General features: G+C 35.4%; 1 protein-coding gene across 2 annotated transcripts; it reads right to left on the bottom strand.

Moving 5' to 3' along the window:
* Positions 1-1,047: 1,047 nt before the first annotated feature.
* caprin1b (cell cycle associated protein 1b) lies at positions 1,048-15,822 on the bottom strand. Of its 2 annotated transcripts, none has more exons than XM_051135039.1 (18): positions 15,682-15,822; positions 15,041-15,220; positions 12,493-12,555; positions 12,323-12,409; positions 11,922-12,160; positions 10,411-10,493; positions 8,074-8,223; positions 7,913-7,965; positions 6,885-6,968; positions 5,021-5,185; positions 4,821-4,926; positions 4,662-4,723; positions 4,430-4,540; positions 4,167-4,310; positions 3,343-3,499; positions 1,917-2,120; positions 1,703-1,809; positions 1,048-1,571 (listed from the first exon to the last, which is right to left on the bottom strand). In XM_051135039.1, the coding sequence occupies exons 2-18, from the start codon at positions 15,218-15,220 to the stop codon at positions 1,488-1,490; spliced, it is 2,079 nt and encodes a 692-aa protein (XP_050990996.1). In that variant the 5' UTR covers positions 15,682-15,822; the 3' UTR covers positions 1,048-1,487. The 2 variants fall into 2 exon arrangements, with proteins under 2 accessions (XP_050990996.1, XP_050990998.1); XM_051135041.1 differs by having other exon boundaries at positions 1,917-2,117.
* Between the last annotated feature and the right edge of the window lie 3,195 nt (positions 15,823-19,017).

The following is a 19,017-nucleotide window of genomic DNA, read 5'->3' as shown; positions in this document are numbered from 1 at the left end:
CTCAATAAAAGCATTTACTTGGCATGTTTACATGCTAATAACAGTGTATTACCATATTGTTCAGATTCGTTTTCTTAAAAAAATGTAACCAAAAGACAGTGCTGCCAAGTGTGTAATGATACACTACCAGTCAAAAGTTTTTGAACAGTAAAATTTGTAATATTTTTTCAAAGAAGTCTCTTCAGCTCACCAAGCCTGCATTTATTTGATTCAAAGTACAGCAAAAACAGTAAAATTTTTACAAATATTTTTACTATTTAACATAACAGCTTTTATTTTAATACATTTTAAAATTTAATTTATTCCTGTGATTTCAAAGCTGAATTTTTAGCATCGTTACTCCAGTCACATGATCCTTCAGAAATCATTTTAATATGCTGATTTGGTGCAGAAACAAAACATTATGTTAAAAAAAGCCGAGTAGAATTTTATCGGGTTTCATGGATGAATTCTATAAAGTTCATAAGAACAGCATTTATCTGAAATATAATGTCACAAAAGATTTCTATGTCAGTATATTCACTTTTGATCAATTTATAGTAATTGTGTGGAATGGTATATTGTTTAAATGTACAAAAGCTTTTCATTTCAGATAAATGCAGATTTTTGGATCTTTCTATTCAAAGAATTCTGGAAAAAAAAAAATACTCAACCATTTTAAATTGATAATCTTTTCTAGAACAGCAAATAAGCATACTAGCATGATTTCTGAAGGATCATGTGACACTGAAGACTGGAGTAAAGATGCTGAAAATGTAGCTTTGATCACAGGAATAAATTACATTTGAAAATATATTCAAATAGAAAGTTTAAATAGCTAAAAAAAAAAAAATTACTGCTTTTGCTGTATTTTGGATCAAAGAATAGAAGTGAATTCTTTAATAATAATAAAACTCTTACTGTTCAAAAACTTTTGACTAGTAGTATAGACATCCAAATAAAGCTAAAGAGGGGAGGGGAAAAAATAATAAATAAATAAATAAATAAATAAATAAATAAATAAATACACCCCACACAACAACACAAAACCCAAACAGCAGTACAGCATTTAATGCAACACATCTTTATTGAAACTCTTGAAGCAATATCACTTTACAAACTGAGAGTCGGGGAGCATCTTAAATTGTACCAAAAGAAACATTTTAGAACCAAAATGAATTAGTGTGAACAGAACCATGGGGTAGTAAGAGAAGTCCCAATCTTGGATCAGCTGTGGCAGGTATGAGTTTTATTTTCTACAAAAAAATAAATTAAGTCTTTCAAGTTCACAGGTATCTGTTAGAAACACAGGGTAGGTTTAAAATCTTGACACTGGGTTTTCTCCATTTTAACGTATCAGGGCAGATGTTGTCCAATCAATTCCAAGAAACAGAGAACGGGGGAAAAAAAACAAAACAAAAAAAACAAACAAAAAAAACAGCCAGGACATATGCATTTCAGTATCTGAATGTTCAATGTGGTCCAGATGTAAACTCAGTTCACAAAACTTAAGGTCGCATGACTTGAGCGTTTCCTCGAGAGACCCCTCGAGCACCTTGGCCAGCACCTCGTTTATAGTTCTGTTGATAGTCCTGTGAAAAGACAAGCAAAAGGATTAAAGAGAAGACAAATGACAATGTCTCAACAGTAATTTAACGATGTGTTGAGACTAATGCTCAAACAATAAAAAGAAACTCACTACAGTATAAAAATTTGACCTTACCCGCTGATAGTTGCTGTTGGAATAGTCCCGCGGCGAACTGAATTGGGTTTGTCCATATCCAGAGTTTGCAGAGTTGGAGAAGGGTGGGCGATAACCATCATATCCTCCTGAAATAAATACGAAAACCTCTAAAGATTCTTCCATCACTGACTTAAATGATCTTTGAATGAGAATCACTGTATACGACTACTACAAACACAATGTGGTTCTGTACCTCTGAAACCATTAGATGGTCCTCTGTAGCCATTGATCATACCACGTGAGTTACGAGGACCTCCACGAGAAATCCCTCTGCTGTTGTAGAAAGACTGAGTCTGCCGGTTGAACCCGTTGCCCTGGCCACCTGGCTGCTGGGACATTGGCTGAGGACCAGTGGAATTAGGGAGTGACTGGTCTTGAGAATGGAAGGCACCAACTACTGTCAACACAGGGATAAAACAGCGGAATTAAACGGGTACAGTTGAGGTCAAAAGTTTACATACACCTTGAAGAATCTGCAAATGTTAATTATTTTACCAAAATACAAGAGATCCCTCAAAATGCATGGTATTTTTTTTTTTTTTTTTTTTAGTACTGACCCAAATAAGATTTTACTGCCAATAAAATTTCTCTTTGGTTTTTCAGCATTTTTTTGTATTTGAACCCTTTCCAACAATGACTGGATGATTGTGAGATCTTTTGATGTTCTTTTCATTAATCTTTTCACACTGAAGACAACTGAGGGACTTGTATGCAGCTATTACAGAAAGCTCAAACACTCACTAATGCTTCAGATGGAAACATGATGCATTAAGAGCCAGGGGGTGAAAACTTTTTAAATTTGAAGATCAGGGTAAATGTAACTTTTTTGGTCTTTTGGGAAACATGCAAGTATCTACTGTAGCTTCTAAAGGGCAGTAATGAATGAAAAAAAAAACATGATATTTAGGCAAAATAAGAAAAATGTACACATCTTCATTCTGTTCAAAAGTTTACACCCCCAGCTCTTAATGCATCAATTTTCTTTCTGAAGCATCAGTGAACATTTGAACTTCTGTGATAGTTGCATACAAGTCACTCAGTTGTCCTAAGTGTGAAAAGATGGATCTCAAAATCATACAGTCATTGTTGGAAAGGGTTCAAATACACAAAAATGCTGAAAAACCAAAGAATTTGTGGGACCTGAAGGATTTTTCTGCCGAACAGCGGGCAGTTTAACTGTTCAGGACAAACAAGAGACTCATGAACAACTATTACTATATTTAAAAAAAAAAAAAAAAAAAAAAAAAAAATATATATATACATATTCAGGTAAATTCAGGATCATTCACGTAACACAGTATTAAATAAAAAAAAAAAAAAAAAAATCAAGCTTATGTAAACTTCATTTTTATAAATTCAACTATTATTTTCTTTTATGGGCTATATGTAAACATCTCCTATGTGAAATATCTTATTCAGGTCAGTACTAAAAAAAAAAAAAAAAAAAAAAACAACAACAACAACAACAACAACAAGCATGTTGTACGATCCCTCTTATTTTGGTAAAATAATTTACATTTTGCAGATTCTGCATGAAAACTTTTGTCTTCAACTATATAAACAGGATTATATTGTGGGTGTTAAAATAAGATCTAAGAGATTCTGAAGATTTTCCTCACCAGACTGGAGCTGCTCTGGCGGCATGTCTGTTTGCTCCACAGGGTGCTGCTGCGTCTGGCTATTAAAACCCTGGCTGTAGCTATTCTGGTATTGGCTGGCCTGTTTCATTGAGTCCGTATCATTACCTGGTGGGACAGGCGCATTAAGGTTGAACACCTGTCAGGAAGAACAGATCAAGGATAAGTGAATATGTAATATTAAGTGTTAGAATATTCAGCACACAAAGTTTGCCATCTAAAAGGAATACTTCACCCTAATATGAGAATTCTCTTCCTTTACACACCCTCACACCTACTTGTATGTATGGTTTTTTTTATTTCTTCAGATGAACATGGATGAGTTGATGCTTCAATAACCACAATGGTAAACCATACAATTCCAGTTGATGAATCTGTGTCTTTTGTTAAATTGTTAGTCGTTATTTTTGTTTTCTCATAGCTTCATAACATTACGGTTGAACCACTGATGTCACATGGACTGTTTCAACGAGGTCCTTACTGCCTTTCTGGGCCTTGAACGTGGTAGCTGCCTTGCTATCTATGCAGGGTCAGAAAGCTCTCAGATTCAGACGTCAAAAATGTCTTCATTTGTGTTCTGAAGATGAACCTTACAGGTTTGGAACGACATGAGGGTGAGTAATTATAGACAGAATTTTCATTTTTGGGTGAACTATCCTATTCAAGTCATTCACCTGGGGTGGCATGAAGGTGAAGAGATGAGAAGTTTAATTTTTGGGTGGAGTATCCTTTTAAAGAGTAGTCATCCTGATTTGACCAGTTTAAAATGTTCTTAACCGCTAGTCATTTTCATTCAGGCATGTTACCGTTTGCATGGACTGGAATGGGGCGGCGTTGACATTTATGCCACTGCTGTGCAAGGGTTTGGATCCGGGCTGGATCACCTGGGTCTGGGAGGCAGGAGAGAGCGCCGTAGATGGAGGTGGTTGCTCTGTCAGGGGCATTGAGGCCTACAGAGGACAAGAAATTTTTTGATTGCCAAAAACTGCTTTTGAGAGAGAACGTTGCTTACATTAGAAGTTGGAGAACTCATTTAATTAATGAAATGATTGGGTGCTTGATAACTTGCCTGAATAGGATCAATGGAGTCTGTCTGTGGTCGGGGATCAGCTGCATGAGAAGACTGATATATAGGAGGCGGTGTGGAAAAGGTTTCTGGTGATGGAGAGACCATGGGGATCTGCAGACAAAATAAAGTCACACACTTATCTTCACGCAGATCTAAAGTCAATACTCTCATCTTTCTGTTCCAGACAGTTCAACAAACTCATTTCCATTCAGAAGAACTTGGCTACACTCACTTGTGTGGGTTCAGGCTGAACGCCAACAGTGGGAGGCTGGGCGAGGCGAGACTCTGGGTGAGCTGTAGGTTGAGAAACCAAAAGCCCAGAAAGGTTAAGGATATCTGAAATGCTTAACCTATAAAGCTAAATGCCCATGTGGTGGAAATATTAACATACCTGGTTGACAAACCATCGGTGGCATCTCCATACCAGCCGGCTTCATGGGTTGCGCCGATACAATAGCCGGATCAAGAGACTGCCCATCAAAATCAAGCATGGAGTCCTGGGAACAAAGAGAGCATTTAGTGTGCATACAAACCACATGCCAAATAAAACAAACCAGCAAAAAAAAAAAAAAAAAAAAAAAAAAAGCCCACCTGCATGAAATTGTATGGTCCCTGCATCTGTGCCATGAGATCCTGAACCACCTGCTGTCTAACCACAGGGTCTGAAGGGGGTGTCGGAGTTACCGTGGTCAGAGGATGGGGCTCTGGGACGACAGGGGTGGGGGTGGTCTGAACCGGCTGCATGGAGTTAACCACCTGTAATATATAAAATAGGCTTTAGAATTACACACTAAACCAGTGGTTCTCAACCTGGGAGCCAGAGCCCATTAAGGGGCCTCAGCAAACTTTCAAGCAACCTCATGATCACAAACTTAAATAAATAAATAAATAAATAAATAACAATAAATACAATAAATTTAACCCCCAAACTACTGGAATTTTATCAATCAATTATTCTAATTAATATTTTATTCAGGGTTTTTGCAGGTTTTATGAGGGTAAATTTAAGACTTTATGACCTTTTAAGACCAACTAAAGAAAACTTAAGGAAAAACAATACAGGAATATGTTCTCTCAGCTCTAGTTTTACTTTCAAATTAGCAGCAATTCAGCGTCTAGCAATTGTTTTTAGTTTCTTTCAGTTTTCCCTCGCTTTCCTTCGGTAAAAGTGCCGTGCATATTTTACTTTCACTTTCAAATTAGCTACAATTCTGCGTCAAGCAGTTAATTGGTTTTAGTTTGAGTTTTCCCTCTTTTCTTCACTTTCCTTCAGTTTAAAGTAGCTTGTAAAAGCGGTATGCGCATTTTACTTTCACTTTTAAATTAGCACCATTAACATAGTAACAGTTTTATTAACAAAACGTATAAAAATACACCATGTTATGTGCCTAATAAAAAATTATTTACAAAGTTTAAATCGGTATACAAAACCGAAAATCAGTAAACACTAAAAATAAATAAACGTAGAACGTTTATTAGCAAAACGAATAAGAAAGCTTGGAAGCACGGCATACACTTTGATGTAATGTATTAAAACAAAAAAAAAAGAAAATACATAGTTAAATAGAAATCAGCAAACACTGTGGGACCAAATAAATGAAACTTCCACTATCACCTTAGATAAGTGGCAGAAGTCAACAGGCTTTTCAAAATCCATTTTTTTTTTTTTTTTTTTTTTTTTTTTTACAAAACAGGTGCTTTTGCATTTCGTTTTGAAACTCGTCCACCACGGTCTTATCTTTCTCACCTCTCTCTTCTCGTTAGTCAGCTTGACTCACTCTCTTCAGGTGATAAATGAAATCTGATCTGTGATGCGACCGTTGTTCGGCACACTGCATTGAGCAGCCGCATTCAGTTTTAACTGTATTGACTGTTCTCTAACTGAACTAATGATTTTTGTTACTATTTAAAAAAAAATATATATAATAATAATAATAATAATAATAATGATAATGATAATGATAATGATTATTATTATTATTATTATTATTATTATTATTATTATTATTATTATTATTATTATTATTATTATTATTATTATTATTATTATTATGACAAGTTCTTCTTCGGGTGACTGACAGATGAAGCAGCACATACCACCATCTACTGCATATTGTTTAATGAATATTAAGCACAGGAATTACGCTTTCGCTTCACCTTAAAATAAAACACATAAGGAAACAATCCCTTGAAAATTAATGCCATGATCATATGAATTTAAGACTTGCTGCTCTGATTTAATACTCACGGAAAGTTAATGTATGAACACTCATAATTCCAGCACATTCAAGAATAAAATTACAAAAGGGGGGCTACAGCTTTTAAATATTATTGTGGACAATATGGGGACCCTTGGAGTCCAAAAGGCTGAGAACCACCAATCCATACACAAAATATGAAACTAGGGCAAAAATAAGTCTACACAGGCTGCAATGCAATTTCTAGAGCAGCTTACCTCAGTCTCCGCACTCCATTCCTCTCTTTGCTCCTTTTCGCCAGTACTGTATGTGCTCTCCATAACAAACTGCCTATTTACAAACTAGAGAGACACACAAAAGTTCAAGAAAACTATTGGTAATCAAGAGGAAATAGAGCATAGAAATGAACATAACCACTCAGCAGAATCATACAATTTTAAGGTTCAAAAACATTCAGAAGTCAACTTGTGTCAGTTTGTTTGCACCAAAAACAGCTGTACTATTCTTTTTTGTTGTCATTTGCTTACTTCTCACAACAAATGTTTCTACCCTAAATCCTGGTTTTTTCTTTCCAATTCTAATTCGTTTCATGTGCAAAACACGGTTATTATATATCACTGAAACACTATAGTAGCTGTAGGTTTTTTTTTTATCAATATTTCGAATTAGTTTTTATACTTCCGTTCTAATTTTAATTTTAGTTGAAGTTGCAGTATTTTTGTTGAGCGTCTTTTTTTTTTTTTTTTTAATTTCAGCCTTATTTTTATTTTAGTACATCACGTTGAACTAAATGAAAATGAGAAATGTTGCTTTGTAAACTTGCTCAAAAAAACAAAAAAAAAAACAACGTTTTTATATTTTATTTGAGGTTTTATTTACTTTATTTCATGTAACAATTTGCTAAGCAGCTTTGGGGTAGTGAACACTGCCTCCCCATGGAACATGCTCGGTGCCCATTCACACCAAGACGAATGTTTGATGCAATTAATATCTTAAATTTGTTGGCGTGATAAACATTTAACAGAAAAGTGAAAATCAAGCACAGCACTTGTGTGCTGTTAAGAGGGGCATTTCTGCTTTTCTACAAGCTCCATCTACTCTGTTAGAGTAATAAATCATGCATAAAGATCAGATTTATTTTTGTGTTTTTTGATGTGTATTTTCTATAAATGCTTTTTTTTGGACTGGGAAGTTTTGCACATTTTCATTGTACATTGAACTCCCATGTTAGAAATCACTTGTTAAAAGCTTGCATTTTACAAAAGACTTAACCAACATGTCTCACCTCTGTCACCTCAATTGCAATAGGTTCTGCATACTCTTCCGTTACTTCAACCTCTGTTAGGAGACATAAAGGTCACTCTCTGCAAAATCAGTCTGTATTGCATTAGTTTCAGAATGACAGTCACTAGATTAAGCAATATGAAACAAGAGGGAGTGTTTTACCCGTGTCGGGAGGGTGCTCCTCAGCTTCAGACACTTCCACTGCAGCCGTCTGCTCCTCTTCCTCTGTGCAAACTCCGTTCTGATGAGACTGCACTCTGTCAAAGTAGCCGCTCTGCAAAACCCGCTCCAACATTTCATTCAGTGCTTTATCTGAAAGACAAGGCGGTGTTTACACTGGGATCAAGAGACAAAAACAAATCTTGAACAGTAAAAGGATACATGCAATTTATTCCTTATTTCACAACAGAATTCTCAGCAACCAGTCTTCAGTGCAACATGATCCCTTCAAAAATCTAATATGTTGATTGTGCTCAAGAAGTTCTTAAAGGAGAAGCCCACTTCCAGAAAAAAGATTTACAGATAATGTACTTACTCCCTTGTCATCCAAGATGTTCATGTCTGTCTTTCTTCAGTCATAAAGAAATTTCATTTCAGCATTTTTCTCCATATAGTGGACGGCTATAATGGTCCCCCAAGTTTGAACTCCTAAAAATGCAGTTTAAATGCAACTTTAAACGATCCCAAATGTGGTTGTAAATGATCCCAGCCAAGGAAGAAGGGTCTCATCTAGTGTAACGATCGGTTATTTTCATAAAAATAACAATTTATATACTTTTTAATGTCAACCGCTCGTCTTGTCTTACTCTGCCTGAACGCTGTTTTTTCTGGTTCGTAACAGTTAGGCTATATCGACTCCCATTTCATGTTCTCCGTCAACTTCAAAATTGTCCTACACTGCCGTTTTACCTTTTTTGTTAAGAGTGTTTGATCATCTTTGTATGCTCACTTTGCAAAGACTGGGTCGGTACTTCTGCAGTGATGTAGGATGATTTTGAAAGAATTTTTGAAGTTGAGGGAGAAAATACAGTTGGAGTTCACATACCCTAACTGTCTTGAGCCAGAATACACAGAGTTCCGGCAGAGCAAGACAAGATGAGATGAGCGCTTAAGATTACAAAGTATTTACATTATTTTTTTTTTGAATGAAAATAACCAATCATTTCGCTAGATAAGACCCTTCCTCCTCGGCTGGGAGAGTTTACAACCACATATGGGATTGTTTGAAGCCGCATTTAAACAGTATTATGGAAGTTCAAAATCGGGGCACCATAATCAGTCCATTATATGGAGAAAAATCCTGAAATGTTTTCCTCAAAAAAACAATATCTTTACGACTGAAGAAAGAAAGACATGAACATCTTGGATGACAAGGGGGTGAGTACATTATCTGTAAATTTTTTGTTCTGGAAGTGGACTTCTTTGATGTTTAAAACGGTCATGTTGCATAAAGTCGTTTTCCCCCCCTTTCTTTAGAAACTATGATACTTTTAAGCATCGCGTTTAAAAACAAAATAATAATAAAGCAATCTTATGAACCAAATGTTTTTACTCTCAGTTTTGATCAATTTCATGCATCCAATGCAGAATAAACATTTATTTCAAATAATTCTAGAAATGTTTCTAAAAAATACTGAACAGCTTAAATGATTATAGAGGACCATCATACTGCATACTGCCAGCCCAGCTGGTGCATAGCAAATGGATGTATTTATACGCCATGAGCCACATGATCTGCCACTGAACACCACTGAAAGAAGTGCTAGATGCTAGAAGCTTTCTATGGCAAGGCTACTGTAGGTGATGGATTGATATTTTTATACTAGTTCAAATTAAGCAATAGCGGTATTTTAATGTGCCTTTTAACTGGCCATTAACATGCTAGCATTAAGACTACTCTGTGCCTCAAATAAAAATATGACCTATGGATTCCCCTCATTGATCAAGTTATCTTTCATCGTTAGTGTCCTTGGAGAGTTTCCCCAGCACGCAGCTGCAGGATCATGCTCCGATACAAGAGACCAGGGATATGGATGATGCCACTCCACTCACTGCTGAGTCAGCACATGCATCATGGCTGAATGCTGCAGTTTATGCAACCTCTGCCTATTTTTACGTCTTGCTTTGGCAAACCTTTCCAAAAACTCAAGACCATCATGATCACCATAAAGGTTTTTTGTAAATTAAACAATGCATGCGAAAGCTCTCAAAGCATATTACATGATTTTCCATGAAAACGTAAATCTCCTTGTACCAGCATGCACAAAAGTGTAATTGGATCATGGGGAAATAGTTTCCAGTACAGTCAGATACTAGTTTATATTTAGAAAACAAAGAAAAAGTGGCTGAACAATTTCATTCCTTGAAAACCCAGAAAAGGCTGATACACCTCACATAAACAAAAACAAACAAACAAAAATTTCATTTTAAACTTCTTACGCATAGATGTTATAAGCTAGCAGACACTAAAAAGAAATTTTAAGAGTCCATTTGACATACATGTTGTTCCTGCTACAGGCTTGTCCTTCCCCTCCAAAAGTTCCCATAAGTGCTGCGATGCTTCTTGATACTGGTCAGTCAATCTGTGCAAGATAAAAGCATCCCATTATGAATAAACAATCCAAAACATGACAAAACACACAAAATAAATAAATAAATAAATTCACTCAAATTGCATTTCTTCAAAAGCCCTGGATTAAACCACTTGATTCATATGCATCTTTTTTATAAGGTTGTTATGGTGAAATGGACTTTGAATGGAGGGACAGAAATCTCTCTCTTTAATAATGTTTTATTAAAAACCATAATTTGTGTTTCAAAGATGAACAAAAGTCTTGTGTAACTGACTGAATTAATTTTTATTTTTATGTGAAGTAATCCTTTAAGCTTCCTTTATTTAAAAAAAAAAATAAATAAATAAATAAATCTACCTAGATGCACACTGGCAAATCGACAATAAATAGTTACAAAGACGCTGTTATACTTAAAGGGATAGTTCAACCAAAAATTTAAATTCTTTCAATAATTTACTCACCCTCATGTTGTTCTAAACCCATAAGACCTTTGTTCATATTCAGAACAATAATAGAGATATTTCTGATAAAATCCGAGAGCTTTCTGACCCTGCATAGACACTGACACAACTGACACATTCAAGGCCCACAAAAATAGTAAGGACACCGTCAAAACAGTCCATGTGACCAAATTAATTGTTGAATAAAGCCATTATTTGTGTTTTCTTTGCGCACGAAAAAGAATTCTCTTAGCTTTATTAAATTACAGTTGACAGGGCTCTAAAGTGCGATCATTTCAGTGACATTAGCGACTGAAAACTACTGCGTGCGACTATGAAAAAATATTTAGGAGCACCGGTGCAAATGACCCGATCAGCATATTTGTGTTTGCACTGAGGGGAGCTTCAAAGGTTTCTACGCATTTTTGCAACGTTGAGTAATGCATCACAGACATATCTCATGAATCCTTTTTGACCGAGTGTAAATAAGAGATTTACTGTGCAGTGCAGAAAGCTTCGTTAATTATAATGAAACTTTGTAAGATGGTGATGAACTAAAATGAGTGAATTAAGAAGTCAGCTTTTAATATATTTTTTTAGGGGAGTTGTAAACGAGATAAATTTAAAACAGCGGTTAAATAAACAAGTTATTAAGTGACTTACATTGTGGACTATTTTAATGATGTCCTTACTACCTTTATAGGCCTTGAAAGTGTCAGTTACATTGCTGTATACGCAGGGTCAGAAAGCTCACGGATTTAATCAAATATATCAGAATTCACATTTTTGGGTGAACTACCTCTTTAACATGCTCTGCAAATGCTTATCAACCTGTCTAAAATTTATTCTGCAAGAAATCCAAATGCATCTAAAAGTGAGTGAAAATTCACATTACACATGAAACAACACCCATTACTTTGTTTACAGCATAATTTTCATTTGCAAACAATTTCTACACAGAGAAAATAGTGTGGATTGGCCTGACAGTCTACTTCACCTGATGTTTTGGTCACGTTCAGGCCCCACAAGCTTGTAAAACTCATCCAAGGAAGTAAGGTCACTCTCGGTAAGCAGCAAAGGTCCTCCGGCTCCTTGTAGTAGCTCTTGCCGCACACTTTCATCCCCAAGTCGGTCGAGAAGGAACTGCAGCTCCAAAACCCGTTTCAGCCTTTTCTGTTCCGCCTCTTCACGCAGGAGTTGCTCGCGACGTGCCGCTTTCTTAACACTCTTCTGAATCTATCCAAAGCAACAGATTGCAGGAGATTCAGGATTCTCACTGATGCATATAAACCTTCCAGTGAATTTCTGTTGTACATCTACACACATTCACAACACAAAAAAACAAGCTGGAGGTCCTTGGGCCATGGAAGAGAGAAAATTAAATTTTCATGTACTCACTTCTTGACCCAATGCCAAAAAGCTCTTATGCAGCTCTCGTGCAAACTCAAGGTTATGGGTTACTTCCTGGTACTTAGACAGGGCTTCCTAAATTGATTTAGGAAAAAGGACAGATTTCAGAAAGCTGAAAAATAATTAATGAACAACAAAAATATGAATCGTTTACCTACCAGCTGGTCCTGGTTAAGACGTTCCCCACTGCGGTTTCTGGCCTGATAGTCATCAAGCTTGCTCTGAAAAAAAGATGTGTGACAAAGCATTAAAAAAAAAAAAAAAAAAAAAAAAAAAAAAAAGAAAAAAAATTTAAGGAAGTATCTTCTGTTCACCAAGCCTGCATTTATTTGATCCAAAGTACAGTAAAAAAAACATCATTCTGAAATATTTTTACCATTTAAAATAACCGTTTTCTGTCTGAATACATTTTAAAATAGAGTTTATTAATTCCTGCGATTTCAAAGCTGAATTTTTAGCATCATTACTCCAGTCACATGAATTCAGAAATTATTCTAATAGTCTGATTTGCTTCTCAAAAACATTTAAAAAGAGATGACTAGAATTTTTTTTCAGTTTTCGTTGAGTAGAAAATTCAAAGAACAACATTTATCTGAAATAGATCTTTCGTAACATTATACATGTCTTTATCACTTTCGATCAATTTAAAGCATCCTTGCTAAATAGAAGTATTAATTTTTATAATAAAAAAAAAAAAAATAAATAAATATAGCTTTTGAGTGTATAATATTACAAAACCTCTTTATTCAGATCAATGCTGATATTTGGAGCTTTCTATTCAAAGAAAAAAAAAAAAAAAAATGATGATGATAATAATAATAAAAAATATAAATGCTTCTTGAAAGCAAAGCAGCATATTAGAATGATTTCTGAAGGATCATGCAACAAGTCCGGAGTAATGACGCTGAAAGTTTAGCTTTGATCACAGGAATAAATTACATATGCATATACATACATACATGAAAAAAAAAAAAATTCACAATATAACTGCTTTTGCTGTATTTTGGATCAAACTGCCTTGGTAAGCAGAAGAGATTTCTTTAAAAATAATACAAATAAATAAAATTCTGGTAGTGTACACTCTCTTTACAAATTCTGTAGTCAGTAAGTTTGTATGCGTTACTGAACGAAGTCTATAAGCCTTCAGTTTCACAAGATCCTTCAGCAACTACTTCAATATGCTGATCTAGTGGTGCTTAATATTTTTAGAAAATAGTTCTGAAATCTTCAAGATTCTTTCAATAGAAAGTTTAAAATAACAGCATTTGACAGATTTTTTTTGTTACATTATCCATGTTTTTCAATTTCACTTTTGCTTAGTTCTATGCATCCTTGACTGAACAGCAAAAACCTTTGTAAAATAAATGTACATTACAATATTTGCAATTATGAAACCAACTTCCAATTCAAAGTGGATCAAGAGCAAGGACTTTGTTCCAGAAAGCTCCAGCATGCGTTTAAGTTATGTAGGGATTATCCCATTTCACAGAGCTGGTGAGAGATGGCAAGTTCACTTTCCACCAATGCATTAAGTTAGAATCAGCCCAGACAAATCATGGCATGATCAATTTTTCAGCATTTTTTGTTAGTCATACAAGGCATGATGCCATAACTGTTAACTAAATAAATCCCTTAAAGGAAATGACTTACGCACTTTACAGAAAACAAAAATCATGACCTAACAGTCATTCTGCTTACGATTTACTTTTGTGTTCTACAATACAGTTCAACAGGTTTTTAAAATAACATTTTTCCCCACTACCGAAACAGACCCCTTACTTTTTTGACACAGCATTATTAAGCGAATAAACAAACGAATATAAAAGCAAAGCTCAGAAACCTGCAGGGTTCAAAGGCGCTTACAGCGTGTCCTGAAGACACACCTGCCTCTGACCCATTTACCTGGACAAACCCACGACAGCACAAGCCTGAAACCATCCAAAACATTACCAACTTATTTAAATGCAATTTTGCCCCGACATTTCCCCATTTTTAGCATGCCGAACCTGTTTTAGGACGCCATGTTAGCTTTATCTCCATGTGCGGGTGAAAAACACTGATCGGAGAAACTGACAAAAAAAATTTTTTAAGAAACAACTTCGCGTCATATCGCGGATTATATAGAGAAGGCAAATATGTAATTACGTAAACACATCTGTCAAGACAAATTAAATAACGTCAAAAGTTAACCAGCTAACTTAGCATGTGCTAAAACTACAAACGCTAGCCGGTTAGCCTTTGCGGTTGACCATACAAAGAACAGTTAATGCGACGCAATTACATCAACTTATAAGTGATTTACCTTTATAATTAAGATGTTCATACAACACGATTTAATAAGGCATATAAATAGAGCACTGGTTTCATAAACGTTTAATGGGCCTGATTAACTGCGTTAAAGGTTTCCCTAAGGGACAAACGCTCGATCAAAGTTCATAATACGTTACTGACACTAAAACAATAACAAATCAAATTATTGTCTATTTACAAACAGGTCACACCATTTAGCTCCAGGGTTGCTGTGTGATTACATAATCGAAAGAAATATACACTAAGATCAGATTGTGTGAAATAACGAAGCGAATTATGTGGTTTATTGGGATGCTTTCTGAGACAATTAAAATGTACTATATATATTTTTTTTTCTATGTTGGTATCAGCTATGCTAGTGTTGACACGTTACAGACTGGTAAAAGAAACCAGTACCTTTTTCTTTTCCATATTGCGCACTTTCTTTTCAAGAACCACCAGCACTTGCTTCATGGCCTCTGATTGGGTTCCAGTCAGCTGGTTGGTGGCTGTGATTTGGTTCATTGATCCGGGAGCAGATCCCAAGTCTGGGCTGGCAGACTTCAGAGTCCTGGTGCCATTTGTTGCCGAGGGCATCTAATCAAGGATAAAGAACAAGTTAGGGGCTGAAACAGACGAATGAATGGCACACGCAATTTGAAGCTGCGGTGATCGATGATGGTTTCATTTTCGGTCATATCATATTTACTTACTTTTACAATTAGATCGACCAGATCTTTCAATTAAGATTCCAAGTGCTAGATATTAATTATACATGTTAAAATAATCACATAACGTTAATTCCATATAACGAAATCATACAGACGAGATTAGTATTACACTTTGACAGGCAAGCACAATGAATAAAAGCCTACCAAAATGTATTTTAATCATTTAAACTTTCAAAACAGAGATATTTCACAAAAGCCAGAAGCAGAGTGCAAATTCCAAAACACTGTCATAGCAACCCATTGTCCGCGTATTAGACTGAAAACTCAAATCACTACAGAAGCCAGATTGTATAACGTTCAGTGATTTGAATCCATATTTATCCTCACCTTTATGCGCAATATGTCCACAAGGGAGAAAAGTAATCGTTTGGAGGCAAATAAGCCGAAGTGTTGGTTGTGTTGCTCTTATTTTCTCTTCCAATTTACTATGGGATCCGCCCCGCCGGCCTCACCGACAACTGAGAGCGACTGAAAGGCGAGGAAAAGGTTTATAATGAGAAAGGGCCCCGTTTAGAGTCGACCAAGATGTTGCCTGTGCCCTGCTGATATTTATATGCAGTGTATTATTACGGTTACGTCTTGTATGATAAATATACTACTTACAATATAGAATAATTACTGAAACGCGTAAGTAGGAATCACGAAGATGGCGGAAAATACTAATATTTTGTTCAGTAGCAAAGCAGGCGCAGGAAGCTTTCTCGTTTGGATTTGTCACCGAACGCGTGTGAAACACGAACAGGCTGAATTTATATAAACATGAAGATAAAGGGAAATAAACAGAGCATTATTATCCTATTTTATTGTGGAACTGTGTTTTATTTTAATTCGCTAATAACACGTTTTATGTCGTGCTAAACGACCACTTCCACGATTATATCATGCTAAATTATCCTCCCTTCCTCGATTCGCCAACTTTATAATTGTTATTGTTTTGGTTCTCGGCTAAATATGAAGTCTTTATTAAAAAAAATAATACGTTTATGATTTTTTACACGACCAAACAAGTGTTTGCAACGATACGTCATTATGTAATGTAATTATTTAATGGAAATCAAACTATAGTCCAGCAGATGGCAGCAGATAGATTGAAGTGAATGCGGTCGACTCGAACTTTCTGTGCACCACCTTCCTTCTTTAAAGAGGAATAATAATAAAAAAAAATGCGCAAGCAATAAATTCATAAGTACATACGATAAATAACTACAAAAATACTAATTATTACGCCATCATTCACATTTTCTAATTTATTTGTATGAGGTTGAGCACATAAATAATAAATAAATATAAAAATAAATTCTATTCTCCGATTGCATGTGAATCTTTTCAAGCTTATTACGCATTTGTATTCCTCTTACGAAGTATTTATTTTGCAAAAATAATTTCATATAGATAGATGTAAAAACAAAGCTTCTTTTGGGTTCTTATTACTGTAAAACTCATAAACTATTCAAAAACAATGTTAATGTAATTGCGTGAGGTTTTGTTTGGCAAATACAGGAAGCAGTTAACATGGTTGCTCTGCTCTTTGATAGCACTGTTCTATTGAAAGGGTGTTTTCTTTCAGGAATAATACTGATTAGAGGAAGATCTCGTGGGAGAGTGAAGCTTTCTTTCAACGAGTGACTCATTTCCGCTCTCTGTTGTGTTTAGCAACAGCAGCAGAAGTCCTCAACTTAAACATTTAAAGTCCATTAATATATCTGTCAGTTTCACAAACTGGCTTCCGCTTTGATCACTGATTGTCTGAAGTTTACAAAGAACACATCACAAACTTGTAGTCACGACGGTTTTACTTTACTTTTAGTCTAAATAATTGTGTTCACACAAGCTTCTTAAAAAATGAGCCAACAATAGTTAAAGCTGAGATGAGGCAGGAAGCAGTAGCCTGGCTATTGCTGTTTCAGAGTATATGCTATCAGAGAGTCAACAACACATCCAGGCTCTCTCCTTACAGGAAGTACGCCTTACTGTGATTACTCAGCCTGTGATGGATCTCTTTTCCTAAATGTAGCCTGGAGCCTAATTAAAACAGAATATGTCAAACAAATCCAGTAAGAGAATGGGTTTCAGTTTTTTGTTATTGAGGTGAGGCATGTTCCATGGCAAATGATCAGTCAATCCAGTGGCATTTCCTATTAGGGCTGGACTTTCAATAAATCATAGCCTGCTCTTGCAGAGCCAAAGTACCGGGACTCTAAGGAGTATTCAGATTTCTGGTTAAATCTGTATGAAGTTTCAATGGCCTAAACATGTACTTTATGCAACAATCATTTACTGTAAACTTTTTGCATGGAATTCAAAGGACCTTTCTCACATTTCCGGGTTTTTCATATCGGAAGTCGAGAGCGGTGAATGGGAGTGTACCAGAAATATATTTTTTGCATTCCCATTTGCTTAAATAACAAAAGAAAAACTCCACAATGGTGTTTTCACGACTTTCAATCAAAGGAAAAAATCGAGAGAGACAGTCAGAAGAGAGAACAATGTCAAATTTATCATCACTCCCATAGACGCGGCATTAGAAACACCCGCGCATTATCGTTAACTCGTTTTTTGTAACTTGATTAAAAGGTGATATAATACAAAGTATAATGTTATAAATGTACATACATTTTTTAAAAAATCAAAATATGAAAATTTCAAGGATTTATGATAATGATGACCTTTAAAACGCCTCATCACAGTCTTGTGAAAAGTTAACTGACTACCGTTAACTGTTTGGTTACTAGTATTATTCAAAATGTCTTGATGGTAGCCATTGACTTCCATGGTATTTTTTCCCATACTGTGGAAGTCAATGGCTAGTGTCAACTGTTTAGTTACCAGCATTCTTCAAAATGTCTTCTTTTGTGCTACAGTTGACAGTAGCCATTCAGTAGTATTATTTTTCCCATACTATGGAAGTCAATGTCTACAATTAACTGTGTGGTTACAAACTTTATTCAAAATATGTACATTTGGGCTGTCACTGAAGGTAGCCCTTGACTTCCATAGTATTTTTCACATACTACTGAAGTAAATGGCTACCGTCAACTATTTGGTCACCAGCATTCTACCAAATGTTGTTTTTTGTGCTACAGTTGATGGTAGCCATTGACTTCCATAGTATTTTTTTCCATACTATGGAAGTCAGTGGCTAAATTTTCGCTATTGACTTCCAAGGTATTTTACCCATACTGTAGAAGATGGTTACCAACATTCTTCAGAATATGTTCTTTTGTGCTACTGTTGATGGTAGCCATTGACTTCCATTGTATTTTTTCCCATACTATGGAAAACGGCTACCGGCTACCGGCTACCGTCAACTGTTTGCTTACCAACATTCTTCATAATATCTTCTTTTGTGCAGCAGATGACGGTCGCCATTAACTTCCATGGTATTTTACCCATACTATGGAATTCAATGGCTACCGTCAACTGTTTGGTTACCAACATTCTTCAAAATGTCTTTTTTTTGTACTCAGCAGAAGAAAGAAACACATACAGGTTTAGAACAACATGAGGGTGAGGAAATAATGACAAAATTTTCATTTTTGGGTGAACTATCCCTTTAAGGCCTTTATTAGCTATTTTTTTTTTTTTTACTTTTGACCTTTGTAACATTCAACCAGTTAATTAAATTACTGCAACAGGTGTACTGTAAAAACAATTTATGAAAAT

This window comes from Labeo rohita, chromosome 18, assembly GCF_022985175.1.
Source record: "Labeo rohita strain BAU-BD-2019 chromosome 18, IGBB_LRoh.1.0, whole genome shotgun sequence".
NCBI classification, from domain to species: Eukaryota; Metazoa; Chordata; class Actinopteri; order Cypriniformes; family Cyprinidae; genus Labeo; species Labeo rohita.
The sequence above is the reverse complement of the archived record's forward strand: the minus strand, read 5'-3'. Positions and strand labels throughout refer to the sequence as shown.

Excerpts from the sequence above, each read along its gene's own strand:
- caprin1b (XM_051135039.1), bottom strand. The coding sequence starts at position 15,220 with ATGCCCTCGGCAACAAATGGCACCAGGACTCTGAAGTCTGCCAGCCCA. Across the intron at positions 4,724-4,820 it reads ACCGATGGTTTGTCAACCAG|CTCACCCAGAGTCTCGCCTC; the intron begins GTATGTTAATAT and ends CTCAACCTACAG. Across the intron at positions 4,311-4,429 it reads ACTCCATTGATCCTATTCAG|GCCTCAATGCCCCTGACAGA; the intron begins GCAAGTTATCAA and ends TGTCCTCTGTAG.